General features: G+C 41.5%; 1 protein-coding gene and 1 pseudogene across 2 annotated transcripts in view; both read right to left on the reverse strand.

Annotated features, from left to right (window-relative positions):
• The window catches only part of LOC133243812 (testis-specific Y-encoded protein 1-like), a 505,577-nt pseudogene that overhangs the window by 283,979 nt on the left and 194,159 nt on the right, over positions 1-27,439 (reverse strand).
• The window catches only part of LOC133243844 (gamma-taxilin-like), a 102,958-nt gene that overhangs the window by 11,421 nt on the left and 64,098 nt on the right, over positions 1-27,439 (reverse strand). For both annotated transcript variants that reach the window (XM_061410570.1, XM_061410569.1), the window contains exons 4-5: positions 5,461-5,631; positions 292-486 (exon numbers count right to left, since the gene is read on the reverse strand). In XM_061410570.1, coding sequence (XP_061266554.1) covers positions 292-486; positions 5,461-5,631 — 366 coding nt within the window. The remainder of the gene's footprint in view (positions 1-291; positions 487-5,460; positions 5,632-27,439) is intronic.

Raw genomic sequence — 27,439 nt, forward strand, 5'->3', positions numbered from 1 at the left:
AGAAAAACCCCCTCTGTGATAAAATCACATTCTTCCAGTATCACAGAGAAACAATTACTACTTAATATCATCGCCTAGAAATTACTTCACATATCCAATCCATTGATTTCTGGTATATCAAGGGATAATACAGTTCACATGGTGCACAATCTTCTCCTAAGATATAACCCTGCCTTCCACTACAGATGTGCAGAAGTTTCAAAATTGTCCTATGACAGTTTTAGATTTATATGAAGTGGGCAAAAAGCTTTTGGTACTAACAAGATACCTAAACACAAGAAACACCTTTACCTCTTCCCTCAATGCATACTGTTCAATAAGCTTCTTAAGTTTCTCTCCCAGTTCAATGTTTTCCTGGCGGAGTTTGACACTGTGTACATCATGTTGTTTCAGTTGTGTCTGTATTTCATTCAAAGTAAACTGGAAATGTGCAGTTGCTTCTTTACGTCTTTCTTCTTCTTCTCTTGCCTGCTGCATATTTTCTTCCTTATTGTTCAAAATAATTTTTGTTAATAGTGTAAAACTATACCTAAATTGACAAAAATAAACAAACAAACAAAAATAAGCTGCTGCTATGGACCTTCATATTATGCTGCCCCAAGTGATGCTTATGAACTAAAATTTCTTCTCCCTTCTGGTCTATGGGGAGAAAGCTCTTTCTGCAAATCAATCAAATTTCCCAAAGCAGAGAGAGTAATCAGAGAGAGATTTTTCAAACCAGACAGAGTAATCAGAGACACACAAACTGCCCTATGGTGAATAAAGTGCTATCTGACCATCTAGATATTTATTATACTACTAAGGTACAAGGAAGTACCAGGGCTTCCCTCAAGATCAGTTGGTAAAGGATCTGCCTGCAATGAAGGATATCCTGGTTCAATTCCTGGGTTGGGAAGATCCCCTGGTAAAGCAAATGGCAATACATTCTAATATTCTTGCCTGGAAAATCCCATGAACAAAGGAGCTTGGCAGGCTACAGTCCACGAGGTTCCAAGAGTTGGACACAACTTAGCGACTAAACCACCACCAAAGTACAAGTTAGAGGCCTGTCCACACAGTCTACCTGTTTCATCAACTATGCTAAAGCCTTTGACTGTGTGAATCATATCAAACTTGGAATCTCTTAAAGAGATGGAAATACCATCTAACCTGGTTCCTGAGAAACCTGTTTGTGGATCAAGAAGTAAACATTAGAACCCTGTATGGAACAACTGACTGCTTCAGCACTGACAGAAGTATGACAGGGCTGTCTACTATAACCCTATTTATTTAACCTATATCTGAGCACAACCTGAGAAACGCTGGATGAGTTGCCCTGGAATCAAGGTAAGCAGGAGAAACTCAAGAACTTCAGGGATGCCGATGATATCACTGTAATGGCAGGAAGTGAAGAGGAACTAAAGAGCCTCTTGATAAAAGTGAAGGAGGAGAATGGAAGAGCCGGCTTAAAACGAAATATTTTAAAAAAACCCTAAAAACTAAGATCATGGTATCCAGCCCCATTACTTCATGGCAAAAAGAAGGAGAAAAGATGGAAGTAGTGACAGAGTTCCTCTTCTTTGGCTCTACAATCACTGTGGATGGTGACTGCAGCCATGAAATCAGAAGACGACTGCTTCTTGGAACATAAGCTATGACAAACCCAGACACGTGATGAAAGTTCAGTTCAGTTCAGTCGCTCGGTAGTGTCTGACTCTTTGCGATCCCATGAATCATAGCATGCCAGGCCTCCCTTGCCCATCAAAACTACCGGAGTTCACCCAAACTCATATGCCATCCAGCCATCTCATCCTCTGTCGTCCCCTTCTTCTCCTGCCCCCAGTCCCTCCCAGTATCAGGGTCTTTTCCAATGAGTCAACTCTTTGCATGAGGTGGTCAAAGTATTGGAGTTTCAGCCTCAGCATCAGTCCTTCCAATGAACACTCAGGACTGGTCTCCTTTAGGATGGACTGGTTAGATCTCCTTGCAGTCCAAAGGAATTGCAAGAATCTTCTCCAGCACCACAGTTCAAAAGCATCAATTCTTCGGCACTCAGCTTTCTTCACAGTCCAACTCTCACATCCATACATGACCACTGGAAAAAGCATAGCCTTGACTAGACAGACCTTTTTTGGCAAAGTAACGTCTCTGCTTTTGAATATGCTATCTAGGTTGGTCATAACTTTTCTTCAAAGGAGTAAGCATCTTTTAATTTCATGGCTGCAGTCAGCATTTGCAGTGATTTTGGAGCCCAAAAAAATAAAGTCTGACACTGTTTCTCCATCTATTTCCCATGAAGTGATGGGACCAGATGCCATGATCTTAGTTTTCTGAATGTTGAGCTTTAAGCCACCTTTCCCCTCTCCTCTTTCATCAAGAGGCTTTTTAGTTCCTTTTCATTTTCTACCATAAGGGTGTCATCTGCATATCTGAGGTTATTGATATTTCTCTGAGGATATTTGGTATTTCTCCCGGCAATCTTGATTCCAGCTTGTGTTTCTTCCAGCACACTGTTTCTAATGATGTACTCTGCATATAACTTCTGCCAACAAAGGTCCCTATAGTCATGGATATGGTCACCCCAGAAGTCACGTTTAGTTGTGAGAGCCGTATGGACTGTGAAGAAGGCAGAAAGCCAAAGACTTGATGCTGTTGAACTGCAGTGCTGGAGAAGACTCCTGAGAATCCCTTGGACAGCAAGGATATCAAATAAGTCAATCTCAAGGGAAATCAACCCTGATATTTGTTGAAAGGACTGACAATTAAGCTGAAGCTCCAGTATTCTGGTCATCTGATGCAAACAGCTGACTCACTGGAAAAGTCCCTGATGCTGGGTGAGATTGAGGGAAGAAGGAGAAGAGAGCATCAGAAGATGAGACTGCTGATAGCATAACCAATGCAATGCACGTGAACATGGGCAAACTTCAGGAGATGGTAAGGGACAGGGAAGCCCAGCGTGCTACAGTCCATAGGGTCGCAGAATCAGACATGAATGGGCAATTAAACAACAGAACAAAAATTTTCATTTCATATTAAAAAAAAGGGGGGGGATTAAAAACACACACACCACTAGATGATGATCACTTCAAAAGTTGTCCTATATTCTTCTTCAGTTCAGTTCAGTTGCTCAGCCATGTCCAACTCTTTGCGAGTCCATGGACTGCAGCACGCCAGGCCTCCCTGTCAATCACCAACTCCCGGAGTTCACTCTAACTCATGTGCATTGAGTCAGTGATGCCATCCAAACATTTCCAAGTATTGGATTTCACCTTCAGCATCAGTCTGTCCAGTGAATATTCAGGATATTCCAATGAATTGGATTGAGTCAGTGATGAGTTCACTCTAACTCATGTGCATTGAGTCAGTGATGCCATCCAAACAAATCCAAGTATTGGATTTCACCTTCAGCATCAGTCCGTCCAGTGAATATTCAGGATATCCCAATGAATATCCAATGATGTTCTGAATATCTATATTCTAGATACTTGGAATTTTCAGAAACAGGGGTAATCATATGTCAAGCATGTGTGATCAAAACCATACTCCAACTCTTTAATGACATTCTTTACATTGGAAGGACTGATGCTGAAGCTGAAATTCCAATACTTTGGCCATCTCATGTGAAGAGGTGACTCATTGGAAAAGACCCTGATGCTGGGAGGGACTGGGGGCAGGAGGAGAAGGGGACGACAGAGGATGAGATGGCTGGATGGCATCACTGACTCGATGGACATGAGTTTGGGTAAACTCCTAGAGTTGGTGATGGACAGGGAGGCATGGCATGCTGCAATTCATGGGGTTGCAAAGAGTTGGACATGACTGAGTGACTAAACTGAACTGAAAGACAGACATGTTCCCATATAGAGACAGATTCTTTCTAGAGCTTCTCTACTCTTTGTCCTTCCCTACCGACAAAAATTTTGATAGCTGGTTCCTCTGCCTTTACAACTGTCCTTAAATCAGCTAAGGGATAAGTACTATTCTAAAGTATGTGGCAACTATTAAATAGTTGAAGATGTGCAAAGAATAGCAAAGGAGACTATCCAATTAGCATCCACAGTAGAGCTCTGCAACCTGCTTTGCCTTTAAACTCCTTTTGACCGGTTTATAATTTATTTCATCCAAGCCATTTCACTCGTTATCCAAGGAGGACACAGTAATCAAAACTACATTAATGATTAGAAGAATATATGGCAACCTTATATTTTTTAAGCAGGGCAGTTTTTGTCGTAAGTATCAGTACAGTCTAATTTCCCTGTGATCAATTATGAATTATTATTAAGGAGCTCTTCCTTGAATCTGTTGACTAGGAAAACAATGTTGACTAGGAAGAATGAATCTTTGATATACAATGACAACAAACACAGCATTACCCCCAAGCAAAATAAAAGGCAAGGCTAATTTGTCATTTTGAACTGGACATGAAACAACAGACTAGTTCAAAACTGGGAAAGTACATCAAGGCTGTATATTGTCACCCTGCTTATTAAATTTATATTCAGAGTACATCATGTAAAATGCTAGACTAGATGACTCACAAGCTGGAATCAAGATTGCCAGGAGAAATATCAAGCGCCTCAGACATGCAGATGACACCACCCTTATGGCATAAAGCAAAGAGGAACTAAAAGAGCCTCTTAATTAAGAAGATGTAAGAGGAGAATGGAAAAGCTGGCTTTAAACTCAGCATTCAAAAAACTAAGATCATGGCATCCCATCCCATCACTTCGCAGAAAACAGACTGGGAAAAAATGCAAACAGTGGCAGACTATTTTCTTGGGCTCCGAAGTCACTGCTGATGGTGACTGCAGCCATAAAATTAAGATGCTTGCTTCTTGGGCAGAGACATTACTTTACCATCAGAGGTCCATTTAGTCAAAGATAAGGTTTTTCCAGTAGTCACATACAGATGCAAGAGTTGGACTACAAAGAAGGCTGAGTGCCAAAGAACTGAGGCTTTCAAATCATGGTGTTGGAGAAGACTCTTGAGAGTCCCTTGCATCCTAAAGGTCAAATCTGAATATTTATTGCAAAGACTGATGGTAAAACTGAAGCTCCAATACTTTGGCCACCTGATGTGAAGAGCTGACCCAAGAGAAAAGACATTCATGCTGGGAATGACTGAGGTAGAAGGAGAAGAGGGCAACAGAGGATGAGACGGCATCATCGACTCAATGAACATGAATTTGGACAAACTCCAGCAGATAGTGAAGACCGGGAACCCTGACATGCTGCAGTCTATGTTTTTTCAGAATCAGACACAACTGAGCAACTGAACAACTTGTCTTTGAGGACTGCATAGACTGCTCTGCTCAGGAACTTAATTTACCAGAGCAACTGAACCCAGAAGTTATCAAATAGCAGCCATAACTAACTCCCACTAAAGCAAATGATGCAAGGATTTACTTCAAACAGATATGCGGTGATTATAAAATCAATCTATCTAAAAAAAAACAAAAACAGAAAAAGGAACCAACTCACCTTTAATGTCTTATTGTGACGCTGGAGTTCCCTGCAAAGCGATTCAAGTTTGCTTCTTGCCAAGATAGCCTTGTTGTGCTCATGCTGCAAATTAACTTTCTCTTTCACAATCTGGGCTTGCTTCTTTTGCAAAATCTTCATCTGCTTTTGAACATTCCTGCTCTCCTCCAGCTAAAATTAATAAGCACTTTAGGTTTATAAAGCAGTCAGAATTTTTATATTACAACTGGAAAAATTCCAATTATAATCATGGAACTTTTTCTACTTCTCTTAATTAGCTGTCATAAGAAAGTACACAAGTCATTTAACACAAGAAGAAACCCAATTTCATTGCTTATTATTTTACTAAAAGAAAAATATATCTCTTGGGAAAACTTGTTACAAATCAACACCTGCCAGTTTTACTTTTCTATAAGAACATGCGAGGGATACTTTGTTGAAAAAAATAAGCAGCACTCAGGAGTCTTTGTGAGTAAAGAGGCAATTTTAGAGTTAGAGCAATTTCTTATATTTTATATTAACAGATAAAAAGCAGCCTTGCTGACATTTCAGTAAAACTTAGTGTTCACCCATCAAGCATTCAAAGCGCAAAAATGATATATACAGGAAAAATATGAAGTGTCCTTACAAGTAAAATATTTACAGCTATTACAAAGAGCTTCATTCAAATTCCAGAGGGGGTAAAAAAAAGCTTTTACTTTTGTATCTTACTTGCTTTTATATCTTAAGCAAGAAAGCTCCAGAAAAATATCTATTTCTGCTTTACTGACTATGCCAAAGCCTTTGACTGTGTGGATCACAATAAACTGTGGAAAATTCTGAAAGACATGGGAATACCAGACCACCTGACCTGCCTCTTGAGAAACCTGTATGCAGGTCAGGAAGCAACAGTTAGAACTGGACATGGAACAACAGACTGGTTCCAAATAGGAAAAGGATTAAGTCCTGGCTATCTACTGTCACCCTGCTTATTTAACTTATATGCAGAATACATCATGAAAAACACTGGGCTGGAAGAAGCACAAGCTGGAATCAAGATTGCCAGGAGAAATATCAGTAACCTCAGATATGCAGATGACACCACTCTTATGGCAGAAAGTGAAGAGGAATTAAAGAGCCTCTTGATTAAAGTGAAAGAGGAGAATGAAAAAGTTGGCTTAAAGCTCAACACTCAGAAAACTATACGATCATGGCATCTGGTGCCACCACTTTATGGGAAATAGATGGGGAAACAGTGGAAACAGTGTCAGACTTTATGTTTTTGGGCTCCAAAATCACTGCAACTGGTGACTGCAGCCATGAAATTAAAAGACGCTTACTCCTTGGAAAAAAAGTTATGACCATACTAAAGAGAGCACACATAGAGAGCATACTAAAAAGCAGAGACATTATCTTGCCAAAAAAGGTCCATATAGTCAAGGCTATGGTTTTTCCAGTGGTCATGTGTGGATGTGAGAGTGGAACTATAAAGAAAGCTGAGCGCAGAAGAATTGATGCTTTTGAACTGTTGTGTTGGAGAAGACAATTGAGAGTCACTTGGACTGCAAGGAGATCCAACCAGTCCATCCTAAAGGAGATCAGTCCTGGGTTTTCACTGGAAGGACTGATGTTGAAGCTGAAACTCCAATACTTTGGCCACCTGATGGGAAGAGCTGACTCACTTGAAAAGACCCTGATGCTGGAAAAGACTGAAGGCAGGAGGAGAAGGGGATGACAGAGGATGAGATGGTTGGATAGAGTCACCCAATGCACATGGATTTGGGTGGACTCTGGGAGTTGGTGATGGACACAGAGGCCTGGTGTGCTGTGGTTCATGGGGTTGCAAATAGTCAGACACGACTCAGTGACTGTACTGAACTGGTGGACTATGAGAAGAGCTTTCTTAGTTATGTCCAACTCTTTGTGACCTCATGGACTATAGTCATCCAGGCTCCTCTGTCCATGGAACTCTCTAGCCAAGAATACTGGAGTGGGTTGCCACTCCCTTTTCCAGGGGATCTTCCAATTTCCTTGGCCTTCTGCATTGCAGGAAGATTCTTTACTGCTAAGAAACCAGAGAAGCCCAATGAGAAGAGCACACAAATTAGTATAGATTTCGCACAAGTTATCTGTAACTAAAACTCTTTCTCCAGTACTCCAAACTCCTCATACACCACCAGATGATGAATAAAATCCCAATAATGCAGATTTTAATTATAAATTCAACAGTAACAGTAATAACAAAAATAATGATACAGCAGATCAGAACACTGACATTCCACTAATGGAGATATATTTCACTAAACAGACTAGGTACTAGACATTGAAACAAACATTAATGTATGAGAGACTCCAGAAGAAAGACATAAATGCAGTTAATCTGACATATATGACATGGAGATGTCAAACTGATGGTTTCTATGTGCTCTAAGGAATAAAAGGCATAGTCTTACACTGCAGAGAGAGGTAGAGAAAAGTTGAGGGTTAATATTTAATAAAAAATTGGTATCTCACTGGTATTTTTATAACTGGATAGTGAATGTGGAGAAAGAAGTATTAAAAAGATCACAGGATAACAAAGACTCAATTGCATTATCATCTGCCTAGTTATATTTTTAGGTAGGCAGGCAGAATGAATAAACAAGATAAGAAATATTTCCAAAGAGAGTGATTTTTATAATGTATGAAACTTAAGGGAAAAAACAAAGACAGTGGTATTGGCAAAGAGAAAGTAGAGAGTGAATGCAGAAGTGGCTGCAAGAGTCACAGAAAACAAAGGCAGTGAGAATTCTTCAAAAAGAGTGCTGAATCAATGGTGACAGTCTGAACAGAGTATCTGTACTTTTCACTTACAGTCCTCTGATACATGAGATGATCAAGAAGCTGAAATGTCATCATGGAAGATAGCACAGTGGATGGGTCTATCTCCATATCCAGATAACTGCACTGACACAAAGTGATACAATTATTTTGGAAATGTGAAGTTTATACAAAGGCCTACAATTTCCAAAGAAATAAATGGTCAGTAAACTGTGATTAAATTTGCCTCATTTAACCACTAGCAGTGTAGCAAGCTTTTTATTTTTCCATTCCACAGCTCCATTGCAGGTGGTCATATTAAAATTCCTGGAGTGGCTTACATGAGCCACAATAAGCTATAAAGACTTAGGCCTCCAAAATGTCGGAGGTCTGTATTCTGATTGTGGATTTATAACTAACACTTGATCATAACAAGGCAGACACAGACAAGGGTCACCACTATTGTAAACAGCTCCATGTGAACCACTGAAGGAAATAGGATCCATTTTATCATTTTCCCTTTCATTTATCCTTTTTATTTCCTTTGAAGAGCCAGATATTTAAGCACTAAAACATTCAAAACCAATTCCATTTGGGAAATTTAGAAAATCACCATGCAAGCTCAGGATCAAAGATTATCTGAGAACACCTTAGATTAGATTTTCATCTCAGACTGATCTCTAGCAAAGAGACATTTTAAAACAAACAAAACAATAAAAACACAACAGACCTTGGTAAAGGGAATCTCATATCTAGAAATACTACACTGTAAGATTCAAATGTACAGTTAATAACAAAAATCATAAGACATACAAAGAAATAAAGTATGGCCCATTCAAAGACACAAGACCAATCAACCAAACTGTCCAAGAGGAAGACTAGATAGTAGATTCACAAAAGACTTTAAAATAACTGTAGTTAAAATGCATAAGAGGTTAAGGAAGCAGACAAAGTGAAGAAACAATGCATGAGTAAAATGGAAAAAATCAACAGAAACCATAGAAAGGAACCAAAAGGGGGGAAAAAAAAATCTAGAAAAGAAAAGTACAATAATTAAAACAAGAAATTCACTAAAGGGATTAAAAATCTGATTAAAGATAACAAAGAATCAGTGTACTTGCAGAACAACAGAAATTACCAACTCCAGGGAAATGGAATTAATATAGACTGAGGAGCAATCTAAGAGCTAAGGAATCTGTGGGATACCATCAAGTGGACCAATACATTCAGTGTGGGATACCACACAGAGAAAGCAGACAGAAGTGGGTAGAAAGGTTATTTGAAGAAATAATGATGAAAAATTTCCCAAATCTTATACCAAGATATGAATGTGCAAGCCCAACAAACTCCTAGAGTCACACTGAAACAGTCGTAAAACTGTCCAATGCCAAATTTACCACATACTAAAGATCCTTGTTAACATAATCAGAAAATTCCTCAGCATGAATCTCGGGAGGCCAGAAGTCAGCAGCTTTTAAAAATGCTGGAAGAGGAGACCCTCAACTGAGAACTCTATGTCTAGAAAAAGTCCTTCAAAAATGAAATATTAATATACTCCATAGGGCTTCCATGGTGGCTCAGTGGTAAGAATCCACCTGCTGATGCCGAAGACATGGGTTCAATCTCTGATCTGGGAATATCTAACATACCATGAAGCAACTAAGACAGAGTGCCACAACTAAGCCTGTGCTCTAGAGACCAAGAGTTGCAATTACTGAGTCCACGTGCCACAGATACTGAAGTCCTAGTGCACTAGAGATGGTATTCCACTGCTAGTGGAAAAGCCACTGCAATAAGAAGCCCACACACTACAACTACAGAGTAATCCCCACTTGCTACAACCAGAGAAAAGCTCACACAGCAACAAAGACCCAGGAAACCAAAAATAAAATAAATAAATAATAAATGAATTTTTTAAAGATAATAAAGAGATAAGACATCTTAAAAAATAATTAGGCTATATTAGGCACATAATGAATAAACATTAAATTTCTGTGACATTAATAAGTGAAAGGTGCTAACAGAGCTGCATTTGAGAGCTTCTGTATACTTTTGAAATAAATGCTAAAGAGTGTTAGTAACTTGAGAATGTCACGTGCAATCCTCATTATAACCACCAAAAAGAGACTAAAAATGAATTAACTAAGGAACTTAAAATGATTTACTGCAAAAATTCAATTAACGATGAAAGAGCAGTGCAGAAAACAGAGTAAAATGGTAAAAGTTGATTTTTATGAATAATTTAAATGTACAAGAATGAAACTTCAATGAAAAGCAGAAATAGGCAGAATGGGTAAAAACATGATTCAGCTGCATCTCAAGTTAAAAGCTGGTGGAAAGCCTTCATCAGAATGCAGACTTTATGGATGATGGTGTCAGACTTCTGGTTCAATGTGAAGACAAAGAAGGATCCCACCCCCTCCTCCCAGTGACACAGTGAATCTACAACTACATACTGAAACCTTACATCAGGCACCTCAACTTTTAAGACCTGCACCTGAAAGACAAGATCTCAAAACATGTAGATGTGCAAATAAATGGGGCTTGGATCCTAGAAAAACTCACAAAGCTCTATGGAACTGAAAAACAGTTGTTATACACATATGGACTAACCAAGCCCCGGATCCAGCCAGCAGAGGGACAGCATACAGAAAGGCCCAGTATGTGTTTGAAAGAGGCTTGTTAAGATACTCATGGCTTTGGAGTGAGGGGCAGGCTTCTAGTTTGGCGCACATGTACAGACCCACTGAGGTGGCCTTGGGGAAGGGAAACATGCACAAGGAACCTCTACTGTGCAAAAGATCATCAGTATCTCTTCTCCCAAAAGAGAGTCTGTCTGGCTCTCCAATTTTTATGGCCATCACCCAGGGGATGCCCCTTAACTGCCTAGCTCTTGTGACCAATGGGGTTTGCACTTGTGGGTCCTGTGGGTCTGTTATAAACCAAGAATACTTTCTTTTGGCTAACCTCAAACCTAAGCACAACAAAGACACAGACACCTAAGTGTAACCCATCTATATGTGAAACAAGATCTGGCCTGAAGGGGCAGATTTCTAAATACAATTAAGGGTCAAATATAATTGCCCTTAGAGACCATGGAGAACCACAGGCACTATTTTCATCATCTTCCTCTACTACAGCCCCTAAAGCTTGACTTCTCCGAAAGCCTGACTTCATGCCTGATGCACCAGCTTTTGTGGCTACCATGCTATCCTGATAGCACGGCCCTAGTGGCCAGCATAATGTGTTCATAGGATGGTAGTAAAAAATAAATAGTTCTGAGCTGGCTTTCATTAAGCACTCAGTGTTCAGAAAGCAACACCTGAGGTGGTCCTAAGATGGCGGAGGAATAGGACGGGGAGACCACTTTCTCCCCAACAAATTCATCAAAAAGAACATTTAAACGCTGAGTAAATTCCACAAAACAACTTCTGAATGCTGGCAGAGGAGATCAGGCACCCAGAAAAGCAGCCCATTGTCTTCGAAAGGAAATAGGAAAGAATATAAAAGACAAAAAGAGAGACATAGAGGTAGGGACAGAGCTCCATCCTGGACAGAAAGTCTTAAAAAGAGAGAAGTTTCCAAACACCAGGAAACACTCTCACTGCTGAGTCTGTGGTGAGCACTGGAACCACAGAGGACAACATAACTGGGAGGAATAATAAATAAATAATTAATACCCACAGATCAGGTGCCCAACAGTAACTCTCCCAGCAGAGAAGCAGCTGCAGATGCCTGCACCCACCACTAGCAAGCGGGGGCTGGGCAGGGAGGCGCAGGCTGCATTGCTTAGAGTAAGGACCCCACTTGAATGCCCTGAGCGCTATCTGAGGGAACTAACTTGGGCTAGCAAACCAGACTGTGGGATAGCTACCATGCGAAAAGTCCTAACCTAAGACACCGTCAGGTACGCTCAAAGAACAAGGACTGAACCAGACGATGGCAACTGCAGCCCCAGGGAGGCATTATCTACTAAACTGCAAGCAGGCTTCTTTGCTAACTAAGACTTCTTGGGGTTCTGGACAGTAAACACCCGCCTGAGGTGTGCTGGTTGTACACCCAGAAAACCGAATGGCAGGGACGGGGAAGGCGATAAGTCGCAGCGACTGTGCTCGCCAAATATTTCATCACCTGAGCTGCTCAGACCTGGGAAGGGCAGAAAACGCAGGCCGAACAGAGTCTGCTCCTCTGAGGACTGCCTACCAGAGGGCCTGAACCTGAGCGGCTCAGACCTGGGAGGTGCATGCAGCCCAGGGCTGGCCTCAGAGAGTTCCCAGTGGAGCAACCTAGAGCCTGAGCAGTGTGGGCAGGGAGGGCACACACGCTGTGAGTGGGGCAGGCCCAGTGTGGCTGAGGAACTGTGAGCACACGCCAGTGTTATTTGTTTACAGCGTCACTCCCTCTTCACAGCGCGCCTGAACAAGTGGGCCTAAAAACGTGTCCACCACACCCCCTTGTGTCAGGGCGAAAATAGACACTGAAGAGACCAGCAAACAGAAGAAACTAAAACAGAGGGAACCGCCTTGGAAGTGACAGGTGCAAAAGATTAAAACCCTGTCATTAGTACCGACTACATAGGAAGGGGCCTACAGATCCTGAGAAATATAAGCTGGATCAAGGAACTATCTGAAAATGAAGTGACCCCACACTGCCCACAACAACACCAGAGGAAGTCCTAGATATATTCTTACTGTTTTTATTATCTCTTTTTTAAATTTTTTTAAAAATTTAAGTCCTCTATTACTCCATTAATATTCATTTTTATAACCTATTACTTTGAAAATAGAGACCCTATTTTTTTTCTTCTTTTCTTTTAAAATTTTTATTATACTTTTTTTTTTTACTTTACAATATTGTATTGGTTTTGCCATACATGCATCCGCCAGGGGTGTACATGTGTTCCCCATCCTGAACCCCCATCCTACGTCCCTCCCCATACTATCCCTCTGGGTTATCCCAGTGCACAAGCCCCAAGCTTCCTGTATCCTGCATCGAACCTGGACTGTTGATTCATTTCTTATATGATATTATACATGTTTTAATGCCATTAAAGCAAACTTCATATATATATATATATATATATTTTATAATTTTTGTGACTTTTTCTTTTTTCTTTTCTTTAATATTGTAATTTTGAAAATCCAACCTCTACTCTGGATTTTTAATCTTTGCTTTTAGGTATTTATTATCTATTTTGTACTTTTAAGAACCCAATTTCAGTACTCATTTTCACTTGGGAGAGAGATTACTGTCTTGACTGCTCTCTCCCTCTGTGGACACTCCTTTTTGTCCACGAGGTCACCTTTATCTCCTCCCTCCCGCTTCTCTTCACTACCCAACTCTGTGAATCTCTAAGTGTGTTCCACATGGTGGAGAAAACTTAGGGAACTGATTACTGGCTGGATCTGTCTCTCTCCTTTTCATTCCCCCCTTTATCCTCCTGGCCACCTCTGTCTCCTTCTTCCCTCTTTTATTCTCTGTGTAACTCCGTGAACATCTGTGAGCGGTCCATACTGTGCAGTGCACATAAGGAAGTGATTACTGTCTAGCTTGCTCTCCCTTCTTTGGATTGCACCTCATCTCATTTGGGTCGCCTCTAACTTCCTTCTCCCTCTTCTCTTTTCCATGTAACTCTGTGAACGTCTCTGGGTGTCCCTCAATGTGGAGAAACTTTTGATCTTTAACCTAAATGTTTTATCAATGGTGCTGCATAGGTGGAGAAGTCTTGACTCTACTGTAAAAATAACTGAAAATCAGAAACAGGAGGCTTAAGTCCAAATCCTGAGAACACCAGAGAAATCCTGACTCCAGGGAACACTAATTGACAGGATCTCATCAAACACCTCCATAACTACACTGAAACCAAGCACCACCCAAGGGCCAACAAGTTCCAGAGCAAGACATATCACTCATATTCTCCAGCAACACAGGAACACAACACTGAGCTTCAATATACAGGCTGCCCAAGTCACTCCAAATGCACTGGTATCTCATAACTCATTATTGGACGCTTCATTGCACTCTAGAGAGAAGAAATCCAGCTCCACCCAGCAAAACACCTACACAGGCTTCCCTAGCCAGGAAACCTTGACAAGCCACCCACAAAACCCTACCCCCAGCAAGGAAACTCCACAATAAAGAGAACTCCACAAACTGCCAGAATACACGAAGGCCACCCCAAACATAGTAATATAATAAACAGGGTGAAGGGACAGAGGAACCCGGCAGCTAAAGGAACAGGATAAATGTCCACCAAACCAAATAAAAGAGGAAGAGATAGGGAATCTATCTCTATAGAGAATTCCAAATACTGATAGTGAAAATGATCCAAAATCTTGAAATCAAAATGGAATCACAGATAAATAGCTTGGAGACAAGGATTGAGAAGATGTAAGAAAGGTTTGTGAAAAAGTTGGCTTAAAGCTCAACATTCAGAAAATGATGATCATGGCATCTGGTCCCATCATTTCATGGGAAATGGATGGGGAAACAGTGGAAAAAGTGTAAGACTTTATTTTGGGGGGGGCTCCAAAATCACTGCAGATGTTGACTGCAGCCATGAAATTAAAAGACGCTTAATCCTTGGAAGAAAAGTTATGATCAACCTAGATAGCATATTGAAAAACAGAGACATAGTTTGCCAACAAAAGTCCGTCAAATCAAGGCTATGGTTTTTCCAGTGGTCACGTATGGATGTTAGATTTGGACTGTGAAGAAAGCTGAGCACCAAAGAATTGATGCTTTTGAACTGTGGTATTGGAGAAGACTCTTGAGAGTCCATTGGACTGCAAGGAGATCCAACCATTCCATTCTAAAGGAGATCAGCCCTGGGTGTTCTTTGGAAAGAGTGATGCTAAAGCTGTAACTCCAGTACTTTGGCCACCTCATGCGAAGAGCTGACTCACTGGAAAAGACTCTGGTGCTGGGACGGATTGGGGGCAGGAGGAAAAGCGGACGGCAGAGGATGAGATGGCTGGATGGCATCACTGACTTGATGGACATTAGTTTGAGTGAACTCTGGGAGTTGGTGATGGACAGAGAGGCCTGGTGTACTGCCATTCACGGGGTCTCAAAGAGTCAGACACGACTGAGAGACTGAACTGAACTGAACTAGAATAAATAAAAAAGAATCAGTATATAATGAATAATGCAATAAATGACATCAAAAACACTCTGGAGGAACAAACAGTAGAATAAGGGAGGCAGAAGATAGGATTAGTGAAGTAGAGATAGAATAGTAGAAATAAATGAATCAGAGAGGAAAAAAGAAAAATGAATTAAAAGAAACAAGGACAATCTCAGAGACCTCCAGGATGATTTAAATGCCCTAATATTCGAATTACAGGAGTCCCAAAAGAAGAAGACAAAAAGAAAGACCATGAGAAAATACTTGAGGAGGTAATAGATGAAAACTTTTCTAAAATGGGGAAGGAAATAATCATCCAAGTTCAAGAAATCCAGAGAGTCCCAAACAGGATAAACCCAAGGCGATACCCCCAAGACACATATTAATCAAATTAACAAAGATCAAACACAAAGAACAAATATTAAAAGCAGCAAGGGAAAAACAACAAATACCACACAAGGGGATTCCCATAAGGATAACAGCTGATCTTTCAACAGAAACTCTTCAGGCCAGGAGGGAATGGCAAGACATACTTTAAGTGATGAAAGAAAATACAAACAACAACAACAAGAAAATAACCAACAGCCCAGATTACTCTACCCAGCAAGGATCTCATTCAAATATGATGGAGATATCAAAAGCTTTACAGACAAGCAAAAGCTGAGAGAATTCAGCACCACCAAGCCAGCTCTCCAAGAAATACTAAAGGAACTTCTCTACACAGTAAACACAAAAAGGGTGTATAAATTCGAACCCAAAACAATAAAGTAAATGGCAACAGGATCATACTTATTAATAATTACCTTAAACATAAATGGGTTGAATGCCCCTACCAAAAGACAAAGACTGGCTAAATGGATACAAAAACAAGACCCCTATGTGTGTTGTCTACAAGAGACCCACCTCAAAACAAGGGAAACAGACTGAACGGGAAGGGCTGGAAAAAGATATTCCACATAAACAGAGATCAAAATAAATCAGGAGTAGCAATATTCATATCATATAAAATAGACTTTAAAACAAAGGCTGTGAAAAGAGACAATGAAGGAGACTACATAATGATCAAAAGATCAATCCAAGAAGAAGATATAACAATTATAAATATATATGCACCCTGACTTCAGGCTCTACTACAAAGCCTCAGTCATCAAGACAGTATGGTACTGGCACAAAGACAGAAATATAGATCAATGGAACAAAACAGAAAGCCCAGAGATAAACCCACACACCTATGGACACCTTATCTTTGACAAAGGAGGCAAGAATATACAATGGAGAAAAGACAATCTCTTTAACAATGGTGCTGGGAAAACTGGTCAACCACTTGTAAAAGAATGAAACTAGAACACTTTCTAACACCATACACAAAAATAAATTCAAAATGGGTTAAAGATCTAAATGTTTAAGACCAGAAGCTATAAAACTCCTAGAGGAGAACATGGGCAAAACACTCTCTGACATAAATCAAAGCAGGATCCTCTATGACCCACCTCCCAGAATATTAGAAATAAAAGCAAAAATAAACAAATGGGACCTAACTAAACTTATAAACTTCTGCACTAAAAGGAAACTATAAACAAGATGAAAAGACAGCTGTCACAGTGGGAGAAAATAATAGCCAATGAAGCAAGTGACAAAGAACTAATCTCAAAAATATATAAGCAACTCCTGCAGCTCAAATCCAGAAAAATAAACCATCCAATCAAAAAACGGGCCAAAGAACTAAATAGACATTTCTCCAAAGAAGACATACAGATGGCTAACAAACACATGAAAAGATGCTCAACATCACTCATTATCAGAGAAATGCAAATCAAAACCACTATGAGGTACCATTTCATGCCAGTCAGAATGGCTGCGATCCAAAAGTCTACAAGCAATAAATGCTGGAGACAGTGTGGAGAAAAGGGAACCCTCTTACACTGTTGGTGGGAATGCAAACTAGTACAGCCACTATGGAAAACAGTGTGGAGTTTCCTTAAAAAACTGGAAATAGAACTGCCTTATGACTAGCAATCCCACTACTGGGCATACACATCGAGGAAACCAGAATTGAAAGAGACACGTGTACCCCCAATGTTCATCACAACACTCTTTATAATAGCCAGGACATGGGAGCAGCCAAGATGTCCATTAGCAGATGAATGGATAAGAAAGCTGTGGTACATGTACATAATGGAGTATTACTCAGCCATTAAAAAGAATACATTTGAATCAGTTCTAATGAGGTGGATGAAACTGGAGCCTATTATACAGAGTGAAGTAAGCCACAATGAAAAACACCAATACAGTATAATAAAGCATACATATGGAATTTAGAAAGATGGTAATGATAACCTTGTATATGAGACAGCACAAAGGACATAGATGTATAGAACAGTCTTTTGGACTCTGTGGGAGAGGGAGAGGGTGGGATGATTTGGGAGAATGGCATTGAAACATGTATAATATCATATATGAAATGAATCGCCAGTCCAGGTTTGATGCATGATACAGCATGCTTGGGGCTGGTACGGGGAGGGAGGTAGGCGGGGCTTTCAGGATGGGGAACACATGTACCTCCATGGCAGATTCATGCTGAAGAATGGCAAAACCAATACAATATTGTAATTAGCCTCCAATTAAAATAAATAAGTTTATATTAAAAAAAAAAGAAAGCAACACCTATATCTTATTCTTCCCATCAAAGAAGCATATTTGTATGTTTCCAAAGCTGCTGCCCGAAGTGCCTGGCTATCAATCATGCTGAATCTAGCTGTAAATGAAATCTGTCCTTTTCTGACGCTGACAGGTCTTGGTACACTTAAATGACTTGAGACCCACTAAGAAGAAAGTAGACTGCTTGAAATATAAGAATCATTTGTGAGACAAACAAGAGTTGAGGTAAAATTCAATCACAAGTTTTATCTCTGTGAAATGAAAAATCTCACCTGCCATATCAGTAAACAAAGGGTGTTGTAGCCATAAAACCATCAGCCACTGCAGTCACACTGCCATCACCCCTCAGGATGAACACTGAATAGATTCAGGATGGACAAAAGCAGGATACTAGCCTTATATAGCTAAGATGGATACCACAGGAATGATTTCAACCAACCCAGAGTCCTGCAACTTCCAATACAGAAAAAAGTACTACACTCATTAAAACTTGGTATACCTGATTTTTGCTAAATAACAGTAATCATTTGATTTCCAACTACCTGGTCTCTGTTGCAAAAATTCCTATATATCCTCTTCTTTGCCCTTCTTAACAGCAGTCACACAGAGATATCCAAGATCTTTAGTTTTGTCCATAAAATAAAACATAATTCTCAACTTTTAGCCTATGCATTTGTTTGGCTAACATCTAGAACATGAAGTCACACCTTCCAAATGGGGAGAATGGGAGAGGAGGTTGTTTTATTAAAGAAACCAACACAGAGAGTCAAATAAAATAAACAGAGGAATATATTACAAGTAGAAGAAAAAGATAAAACTTCAAAAAATAATTACTGAGAGATAAATAGTTTACATGATAAAAAGTTCAAAGTAACAACCCTAAGATTCTCACTGAGCTCTGAAGAATAGAAAATTGAAGTGAAAGTTTTTAACGGAAAATACAAGTTATACAAGTAACAAACAGAAACAACACAACTTAAGAATAAAATAACTAAACTGCAAAAACACAACAAAAAGATCAGCAACAGATTCATGTCAATGTATAGCAAAAACCACTACAATACTGTAAAGTAATTAGCCTCCAATTAAAATAAATTTTTTAAAAAAAGGAAAAAAAAATCAGCAACAAATTATATGAAGCATGAAAAGGGCTGCTGCTGCTGCTAAGTCGCTTCAGTTGTGCCCGACTCTGTGCGACCCCATAGTCGGCCTCATATCAGGCTCCCCCATCCCTGGGATTCTCCAGACAAGAACACTGGAATGGGTTGCCATTTCCTTCTTCAATGCATGAAAGTGAAGTCACTCATTTGTGTCTGACTCTTAGCAACCCCATGGACTGCAGCCTACCAGGCTCCTCCGTCCATGGGATTTTCCAGGCAGGAGTACTGGAGTGGGGTGCCATTGCCTTCTCCATGAAAAGGGTTAGTGAACTCAAACATATGGCACTGGAATTCACCTAACTATAGCAAAAAAGGAATAAAAACAAGTAGACACTGATTATGGAGAAGGCAATGGCACCTCACTCCAGTACTCTTGCCTGGAGAATCCAAGGGATGGGAGAGCCTGGTGGGCTGTTGTCTATGGGGTCACACAGAGTCGGACACGACTGAAGCGACTTAGCAGCAGCAGCAGCAGAGACTGATTATAGGACTTTTGAGACAACATCAAGCACACCAACCTTCGCATTATAAACAGGTCCAGAAGAAAAAAGGGTCAAAACCTATGGAAGGAAATAAGGGATGCAAATCCAGGAGGCCAAAACCAAGAATTAAAATGTCAAAAGTTAAAACATGAAGACAGAATCAAGAAGCTACAAGAGGAAAACAACTTGTTATTTATATATGAGGGAAACTCTACAAAATTATCAGGTTTTCAGTAGAAACTTTTTAGGCAGACAGGGAAAGACATAATACATTCAGTGATTAAAATAAAAAAAAATTGGGAACCATGAGTATTTAACCACTTGCCTTTCAGAACTGAAGATAAAGAATTTTCCAGAAAGGCAAAAACTAAAGGAGTTTATCACCACCAGACCGCTCTTTTTAAAGAAATGTTGAATGGGTTTCTTTAAGCTGAAATGCAAAGGTACCAAGTAATAGAAATATATGAAGTACAAATCTTACAGCTAAAAGTAAATACACAGTAAATTAAGGAAAAAAAAAGTTGCGATAAGAGCGAAATCAAAGCCCTCAATTTAGGTAACAACCTTTCATTTTCCCATTCTATCCTGTTTTAACAGCTGCAGCTCATCAATCAGCACTTTTGCCTCTATGATCTTGCTTGTCCCATACATCCCTGGCAACTTGGGCGACCTGGGGAGGAGAGGGATCTGAGCTGTTTGAGCAGGAAGTTTACTGTGTATAAAAGATACTCAGAAAAAAGTCAGAGCACTCAGCCTTTGCAGGTGACTCTACTGGGCCAGCATTCATGCTAAATAAATCCTGCTGTTCTGCATCTTTGAGTGCCACTTGTCTTCTTCTGCCACAATAGTTTCTATAACATTTTCTGGTGTGTTGGCTGGAAAACCAACAACCAAGCTGGCCCCTTGTACCAGAGAAAGGATAGGCCCCTCCTGGCCATTTGCTGGATCGAGACTCTCACTTAAGCCAGGCTGGCCTCCCCCTATGCCACTTCCTGAACAGACTCAGAAGAGCAGAAGCAGGTTCCAGGGTCTGTTCCCTTGATGGTCTGTTAATTCTGGTGTGTGTGAGAGAGTGATCAAGTGAGAGCCCCATGCTCCACCATCTTCCAGCTATGGAGCCTGAGAGGGTCCTAACTCATGGTTCCCTTATGACCTCATATGGCTCGAGGCAGTGCCAGCCTTTGGAGGATTTAATCCCTTCCTGAGAGGCTGGTCCCTGTTGGGGGTTTATACTGACCTGCCAATGCTTGCTGCTGCTGCTGCTAAGTCGCTTCAGTCATGTCCGACTCTGTGCGACCCCATAGACGGCACCCCGCCAGGCTCAGCCGTCCCTGGGATTCTCCAGGCAAAAATACCGGAGTGGGTTGCCATTTCCTTCTCCAATGCATGAAAGTGAAAGGTGAAAGTGAAGTCGCTCAGTCGTGTCTGATTCTTAGCAACCCCATGGACTGCAGCCTACCAAGCTCCCCCGTCCCTGGGATTCTCTAGGCAAGAACACTGGAGTGGGTTGCCATTTCCTTCTCCATGTCAATGCTTAGACGAGTCTAAATCTTCATAAAGGGCAATGAAGGTGAGTGTGTTTCCCATTGTTTGTTGTGCAACACCGCCTCAGGGTGGGAACCCTTCACATAATGGGCAATTTTACTTCTCAACTGTGAATGGTTAAGAATGTTAAGAAAAGATTCTCTGGGGATTATGATGTAAAACTGAGTTCTGAAAAACTGCACACTCTTCTACCCTGGAGTGGCCCTCCCTCAGGGCTGGATGGCCTCCAGAAAGGACCTTACATGTGCCCACTGCCCAAGCAGTGCATAGCGTCATAATAGGGGATCCCAGCCACCCAGACCAATTCCCATATATTGATCAATGGTTGAAACTGCCTAGTTAAGAACTCTAGATAGCATACTGAATAGCAGAGATATTAATGTGCCAACAAAGGTCCGTCTAGTCAAGGCTATGGTTTTTCCAGTGGTCATGAATGGATGTGAGACTTGGACTGTGAAGAAAGCTGAACGCTGAAGAATTGATGCTTTTGAACTGTGGTGTTGGAGAAGACTCTTGAGAGTCCCTTGGACTACAAGGAGATCCAACCAGTTCATCTGAAAGGAGATCAGCTCTGGGTGTTCTTTGGAAGGAATGATGCTAAAGCTGAAACTCCAGTACTTTGGCCACCTCATGCGATGAGTTGACTCATTGGAAAAGAATGAGTGCTGGGAGGGATTGGGGGCAGGAGGAAAAGGGGACGACAGAGGATGAGATGGCTAGATGGCATCACCAACTTGATGGACCTGAGTTTGACTGAACTCTGGGAGTTGGTGATGGACAGGGAGGCCTGGCGTGCTGCGATTCGTGGGGTTGCAAAGAGTCTGACTGAGCGACTGAAATGAACTGAACTGAAGGACCCTTGGGTTCGATTCTATGCCACAGGTCAGGGACAGTGTAAGATCCAAGTAACTCAATCAAAGAAAAGGACCTCATGCCAAGAGAAAAGAACCACTTCTCTACAGGGTGAGGTTGAAGAAATGCCTCCAGTGCCCCCATCTTACATCCCCAGAGCTCCTCACCAAGAGCAGCAGATCCCATTTGCCAGACAGTCCACTACTTTCCACTTCACCTCCTCCTCCTGATGCTCCTGAAGTTATTGCGCCCCCATGGCCAGCCATCACAGAACTGAAGGCTAGGCGATACATGTCAGCTCAGGGAGTAGCTGTCTCAGCATTACAAATGCCCTTATGAGAGACTCAAGGACCACAAGACTCTGCTGCCAATAGGCCCCTACAAGAGGGGGAACCCATTTTTTACCACCAGCCTTTTTCCATGACTGATCTCAACTGGAAATAGCATTCCTCTTTGTACTCTGAAAAGCACCAAAGGCTGGTTGTTCTCTTAGAATCCATCTTCCAGATCCATTGTCCCACCTGGCTAGACTGCCAGCAGCTTGTCATCACCCTAGTCAATACAGAAGAGCTCCAATAAGTCATGACTGAGGCCCCAAAATGGCTCTAGGCCAATGACACAGGGGTCAAATAGAAAGAATCGGGCTCTGGAGAACTTCTGGAGGAAAAGCTCCGCTGGAACCCCAATACCCAATACTGGGTTAAGAAAGAAACCAGCTGGAGATGTATCGACAGGCCATCCTATACAGGGGTAAAAGCCAGGGCAAAGAAGCCTGCTAACATGGCTAAGACCACTGAGATGCTACAAAAACCAGAAGAAAGCCTAGCCAATTTCTATGAAAGGTTCTGTGAGGCCTTTTGGGTCTACACTTTTTTTGATCCTGAAGACCTTGAAAATCAACAGATGATAAATGCAACCTTTGTGGGACAGGTCCAATAGGACATCCAAAAAAATTACAGAAGTTAGAAGGGGTTGCAGGTCAAAATGCCACAGAATTGCTACAAAGAGCCAACAAAGTCTTTGTCAATTGTGACCAAACAGCATGCCAAGAAGTGGAAAAGATGATAAAGTAAAAAGATGATGAAGCTTTGGCAGTTGCCCTGTCAAAGCCCGCATCCCTGGCAGGACCACCCCAAAAGGCAAGAGGCCCAGATCCGAAAAGGAGAGTTCCCCTCAGCCACGATCAGTGTGCCTATTGAGAAGAAAAGGGACTCTGGAAAAATGAGTGCCCCAGTTGCTCTAAGAAAAAAACCAAGGCAGCAGGCCCACCAAGCCAATATCATCCGGAGCCACCCAGCACTAATCTGATCAGGCTGACTGCACTAGAAACCGACTAGAGTGGACCAGGCTCTCTCCAACTGGGCCCCTGAGAGTCTAAAGTCAGAATTCAAGTAGGGGACCACCAATGCACTTTATGGTGGATACAGGCAATAAGCATTTAATGGACACCCGGCAGATAGCCTTCTTTCTCAGGAAAAGAAACTACCGTCATTGGAATCACAGATGCCCAGACCCGCAGGCTGTTTTGCGGACCTTGACAAAGCTGACTGCGGGGCCATGAGGTAGTGTACGAATTCCTCTACCTGCCCAATTGCCCTGTTCCCCTGATGAGAAAAGACCTGCTTGCTAAGATGGGGCCCAGATTTCCTTTAATGCTGACGGATCAGCTCAGCTAAAACTAGTAGGAACGCCTTCCTCCTCCTTCATTATGACTCTTGCTGTAAGGAGACAAGAAGAATTGTGGCTGTATTCCTCCCCTACAGCAGAAAGGATCATTCCTCCTGAATTAAGAGACTAAGCACCCACTAGTTTGGGCTAAGAAAAATCCTCCAGGTCTGGCAAAACACCATGCTTCCATCCTGATGGTTCTGAAACCAGGGGCTCAAATTGTAAAACTGTGACAGTAACCAATTTCCCAGGAGACCTGATTGGGAAGCCATATTCATTTACACAGTCTACTCCAACATGGACTTCTGATAAAATGCCAGTCAACTTCGAACACCCCACTAACACCCATGAAGAAGCCAGGACACATGACTACCATCGGATAAGGACTTAAGAGCTGTAAACGAAGCAACAAATACTCTGCACCTGGCGGTGGCTAATATGTACACTCTACTAGGACCGATCCCTTCCACAGTCAAATGGTTTACTTGCTTGAACTTGAAAGATGCCGCCTTCTGCCTCTTGGTTGCACCTGTCAACCAACTACTATTTGCCTTTGAATGAGAAAACCCACATACAGGAAACAAGGAACAGCTCACTTGGACAACATTTCCTTAGGGGTTCAAGAACTTCCTACTCTCTTTGGGGAGGTTTGGCCAGAGACTTGGCTAAATTTCCTGGACAGGAGTTAGACTGTGTCCTGCTGTAATATGTCAATGACCTTGTGCTGGCCAGCACAACAAAAGCTTGATGCTAGAAGACAAAGGCCCCCCTCCTTCCTTGTTAATGGAAGCTGGGTACCAGGTGTCAAATAAAAAGGCATTAATCTATAGAACACAAGTCAAATATGTAAGTTTTAACATCATGCAGGGCCAGCTTAAAGGAAACAAGCAGTATGTATCATCCCTAACCGTACCACTTGCCAGAAGTTCCATGAATTCCTGGTAGCAGTAGGACTCTGCAGTATATGAATCCCTGGATTTTCAGACCCAGCCAGACCTCTAAATGAGGTTGTGAAAGGAGAAAAGGCTCCCTTTGGATGGGGACCAAGCCAAGGGGTGCTTTTCAAACAACTAAGACCAAACTGTCCAAGGCCCCAGACCTAGGAGCTCCCTATATAACCAGCGAGTTCAATCTCTGTCCATGAAAACAGTGGCATGGCTTTAGGAGTCTTGATCCAAGAATTCGGACTTTGACAGAGGCTAATGGCCTACTTGACTAAACAGAATGTCTGAGTTGTAGCCAGATGGCCATCCTGCCTCAGAGCACTAGCGACTACTACCATGCTGGTGAGAGAGGCTGCCAGACCCACTGACATCAGATCCAAAGCCAAAGTCCAATGGAGTGTACAATCAACTTCTAGCCTCACTGAAAGATAAGTTTAACACTTGGATAGATAAGATTCTGTCCACTACCAGAAATAATCTTTGTATCCACCTTATCAAGGAAGTAGCTCAGAAATTAAATGTCATTAGATGCTGGCCTTGTGGAGGGGCCCTGATTGAGTGAAACATGGCCCTGGAAGGGTATGAGATTGGATCCCTTCCTGCTATTCCAATGGTATCAAACAGTGAGTAGGTGGGCAGGTGTTCCTATCCAGCATTGGACTGTGTCCACGGACACAGTAAGCCAAGAACGCCTAAGCCTGGAAGGGACAAATTATACCTCAGAGAGACAAAACGCAGAAGACCCCTGGTCTATAATGATACCAGTAAGAGCCTTTCATGGTGGCCAGGGGCCCCAACCTGGTATTAGGCTCCCCAAAGAGGAGGGGATGGAAATCACATTTGCATTCCCTTCAAACTGTATGAACTTGATACTAATCCCTTTCTTGTAATCCCAGGCATCAGCCCATTTTGGAAATATCTTACCTCCACAACCCCAGACTTATGGCAGGCCCCACAGAAACTTCTTTGGATTTGTGGGAGAAGGGCTACTGACGACTCCCATCCAGATGGGGAGGAACATGCACCACAGGAATAACTCAGTCAGGTTTCTTCCTCTTACCCGACTCACAAAGGGACACAATGGGTGACCCAATCTATGACAACCTGAGACATAGAGAAAACAATCCCTCAAGCTGGGGGGGAAACAAAATTGGGGCAAAGATGAGTGGCCACCCAAAAGATAATCCAATATTATTGTCCGGCCACATGGGCACAGGATGGGAATTGGGGACATAGCACCCTCATTTACAAGCTCAACTGAATAACCTGATTGTAGGCAGTACCTGAGATTATAAATGATCAAATCACAACTGCATTGGAACTGCTGTCACAGTAACAATCCCAGACGATGACTGCCATCTATCAAAATCAAATAGCATTAGACTACCTCCTAGCCGAGGAAGGAAGAGCTTGCTGGAAATTCAACTAAACTGACTGGTGTATCCAAATAGATGACAATGGAAAAGTTGTAGCAGACAGCTAAAAATATCAGGAAAATTTGTCATGTTCCAGTTTATACCTGGAAGGGATGGGATATAAATGGCCTCTTTGGAGGATGGGGCTCTCTTGGCTAGGACAGTTTGAAACAATGATGGAGATGGTCAAGGTCATACTCGCTGGATACCTGTTTGTTTCGCACCTCATAACCCTCTTAATCAGAACTGTAACAGGTTCACAGAGGCAGTTGTCCAACTGAGGGAGGGGAGTGAGATAGTGAAATCAAAGCCCCCAATTAAAGTAATAATCTTTTGCTTTCCCATTTGTTTTCCCTTTCATTATTTTAACAGCTGCAGCTCATAAATCACTGCTTTTGCCTCTATGATTCTGCTTGCTCCTTACATCCCTGATAACTTAGGCTACTGGGGAAGGAGAAGAATCTGAGCTGTTTGAGTGGGGAAAGATATAAGGTAAAAGATATAAAAGATATCAAGAACAAAGCCAGGGTGCTCAGCCTTTGGAGTTAATGTCACTGGATCAGCACCTGTGCTGAATAAACCCTGCTCTTATGTATCTTTGAGTACCGACTGTCTTCTTCTGCAGCCACGGGTTCTATAAGAGCCTAATATAAAATTGGTGGATCAATTACTTACACAGCTAATATAATAGCCAAAGAGGAGTACAAAAACAACTACAACTATAATAATTTATTAATGAAGACATAAGATAAAAAATGTAAATTCTGACATCAAAAAACAGAAGGTGAGGAAGAATGAAATGTAGTTTTAAAATGAGCTCAAATTTAGATTATTAACACTCTTTTCAATACGTGGTGCTGTGAAAACTGGAGAGCTACATGCAAAATAATAAAATTAGAACACTTGATAATGCCATACACAGAAACAAACTCAAAATGGATTAAAGATGTAAAGGTAAGCCCAGAAACTAAAACTCTTAAGAGGAAAACACAGGCATTACACTCCATGACATAAATCATAGTAAACCTCAGATACATAGATGACACCACCCTTATGGCAGAAAGTGAAAAGGAACTGAAGAGCCTATTGATGAAAGTGAAAGAGGAAAGTGAAAAAGTTGGCTTAAAGCTCAACTTTCAGAAAACTAAGATCATGGCATCTGGTCCCATCACTTCATGGCAAACAGATGGGGAAACAGTGGAAACAGTGTCAGACTTTATTTTCTGGGGCTCCAAAATCACTGCAGATGGTGATTGCAGCCATGAAATTAAAAGACACTCCTTGGAAGGGAAGTTATGACCAACCTAGATAGCATATTGAAAAGCAGAGACATTATTTTGCCAACAAAGGT

This window comes from Bos javanicus, chromosome Y, assembly GCF_032452875.1.
Source record: "Bos javanicus breed banteng chromosome Y, ARS-OSU_banteng_1.0, whole genome shotgun sequence".
NCBI lineage: Eukaryota > Metazoa > Chordata > Mammalia > Artiodactyla > Bovidae > Bos > Bos javanicus.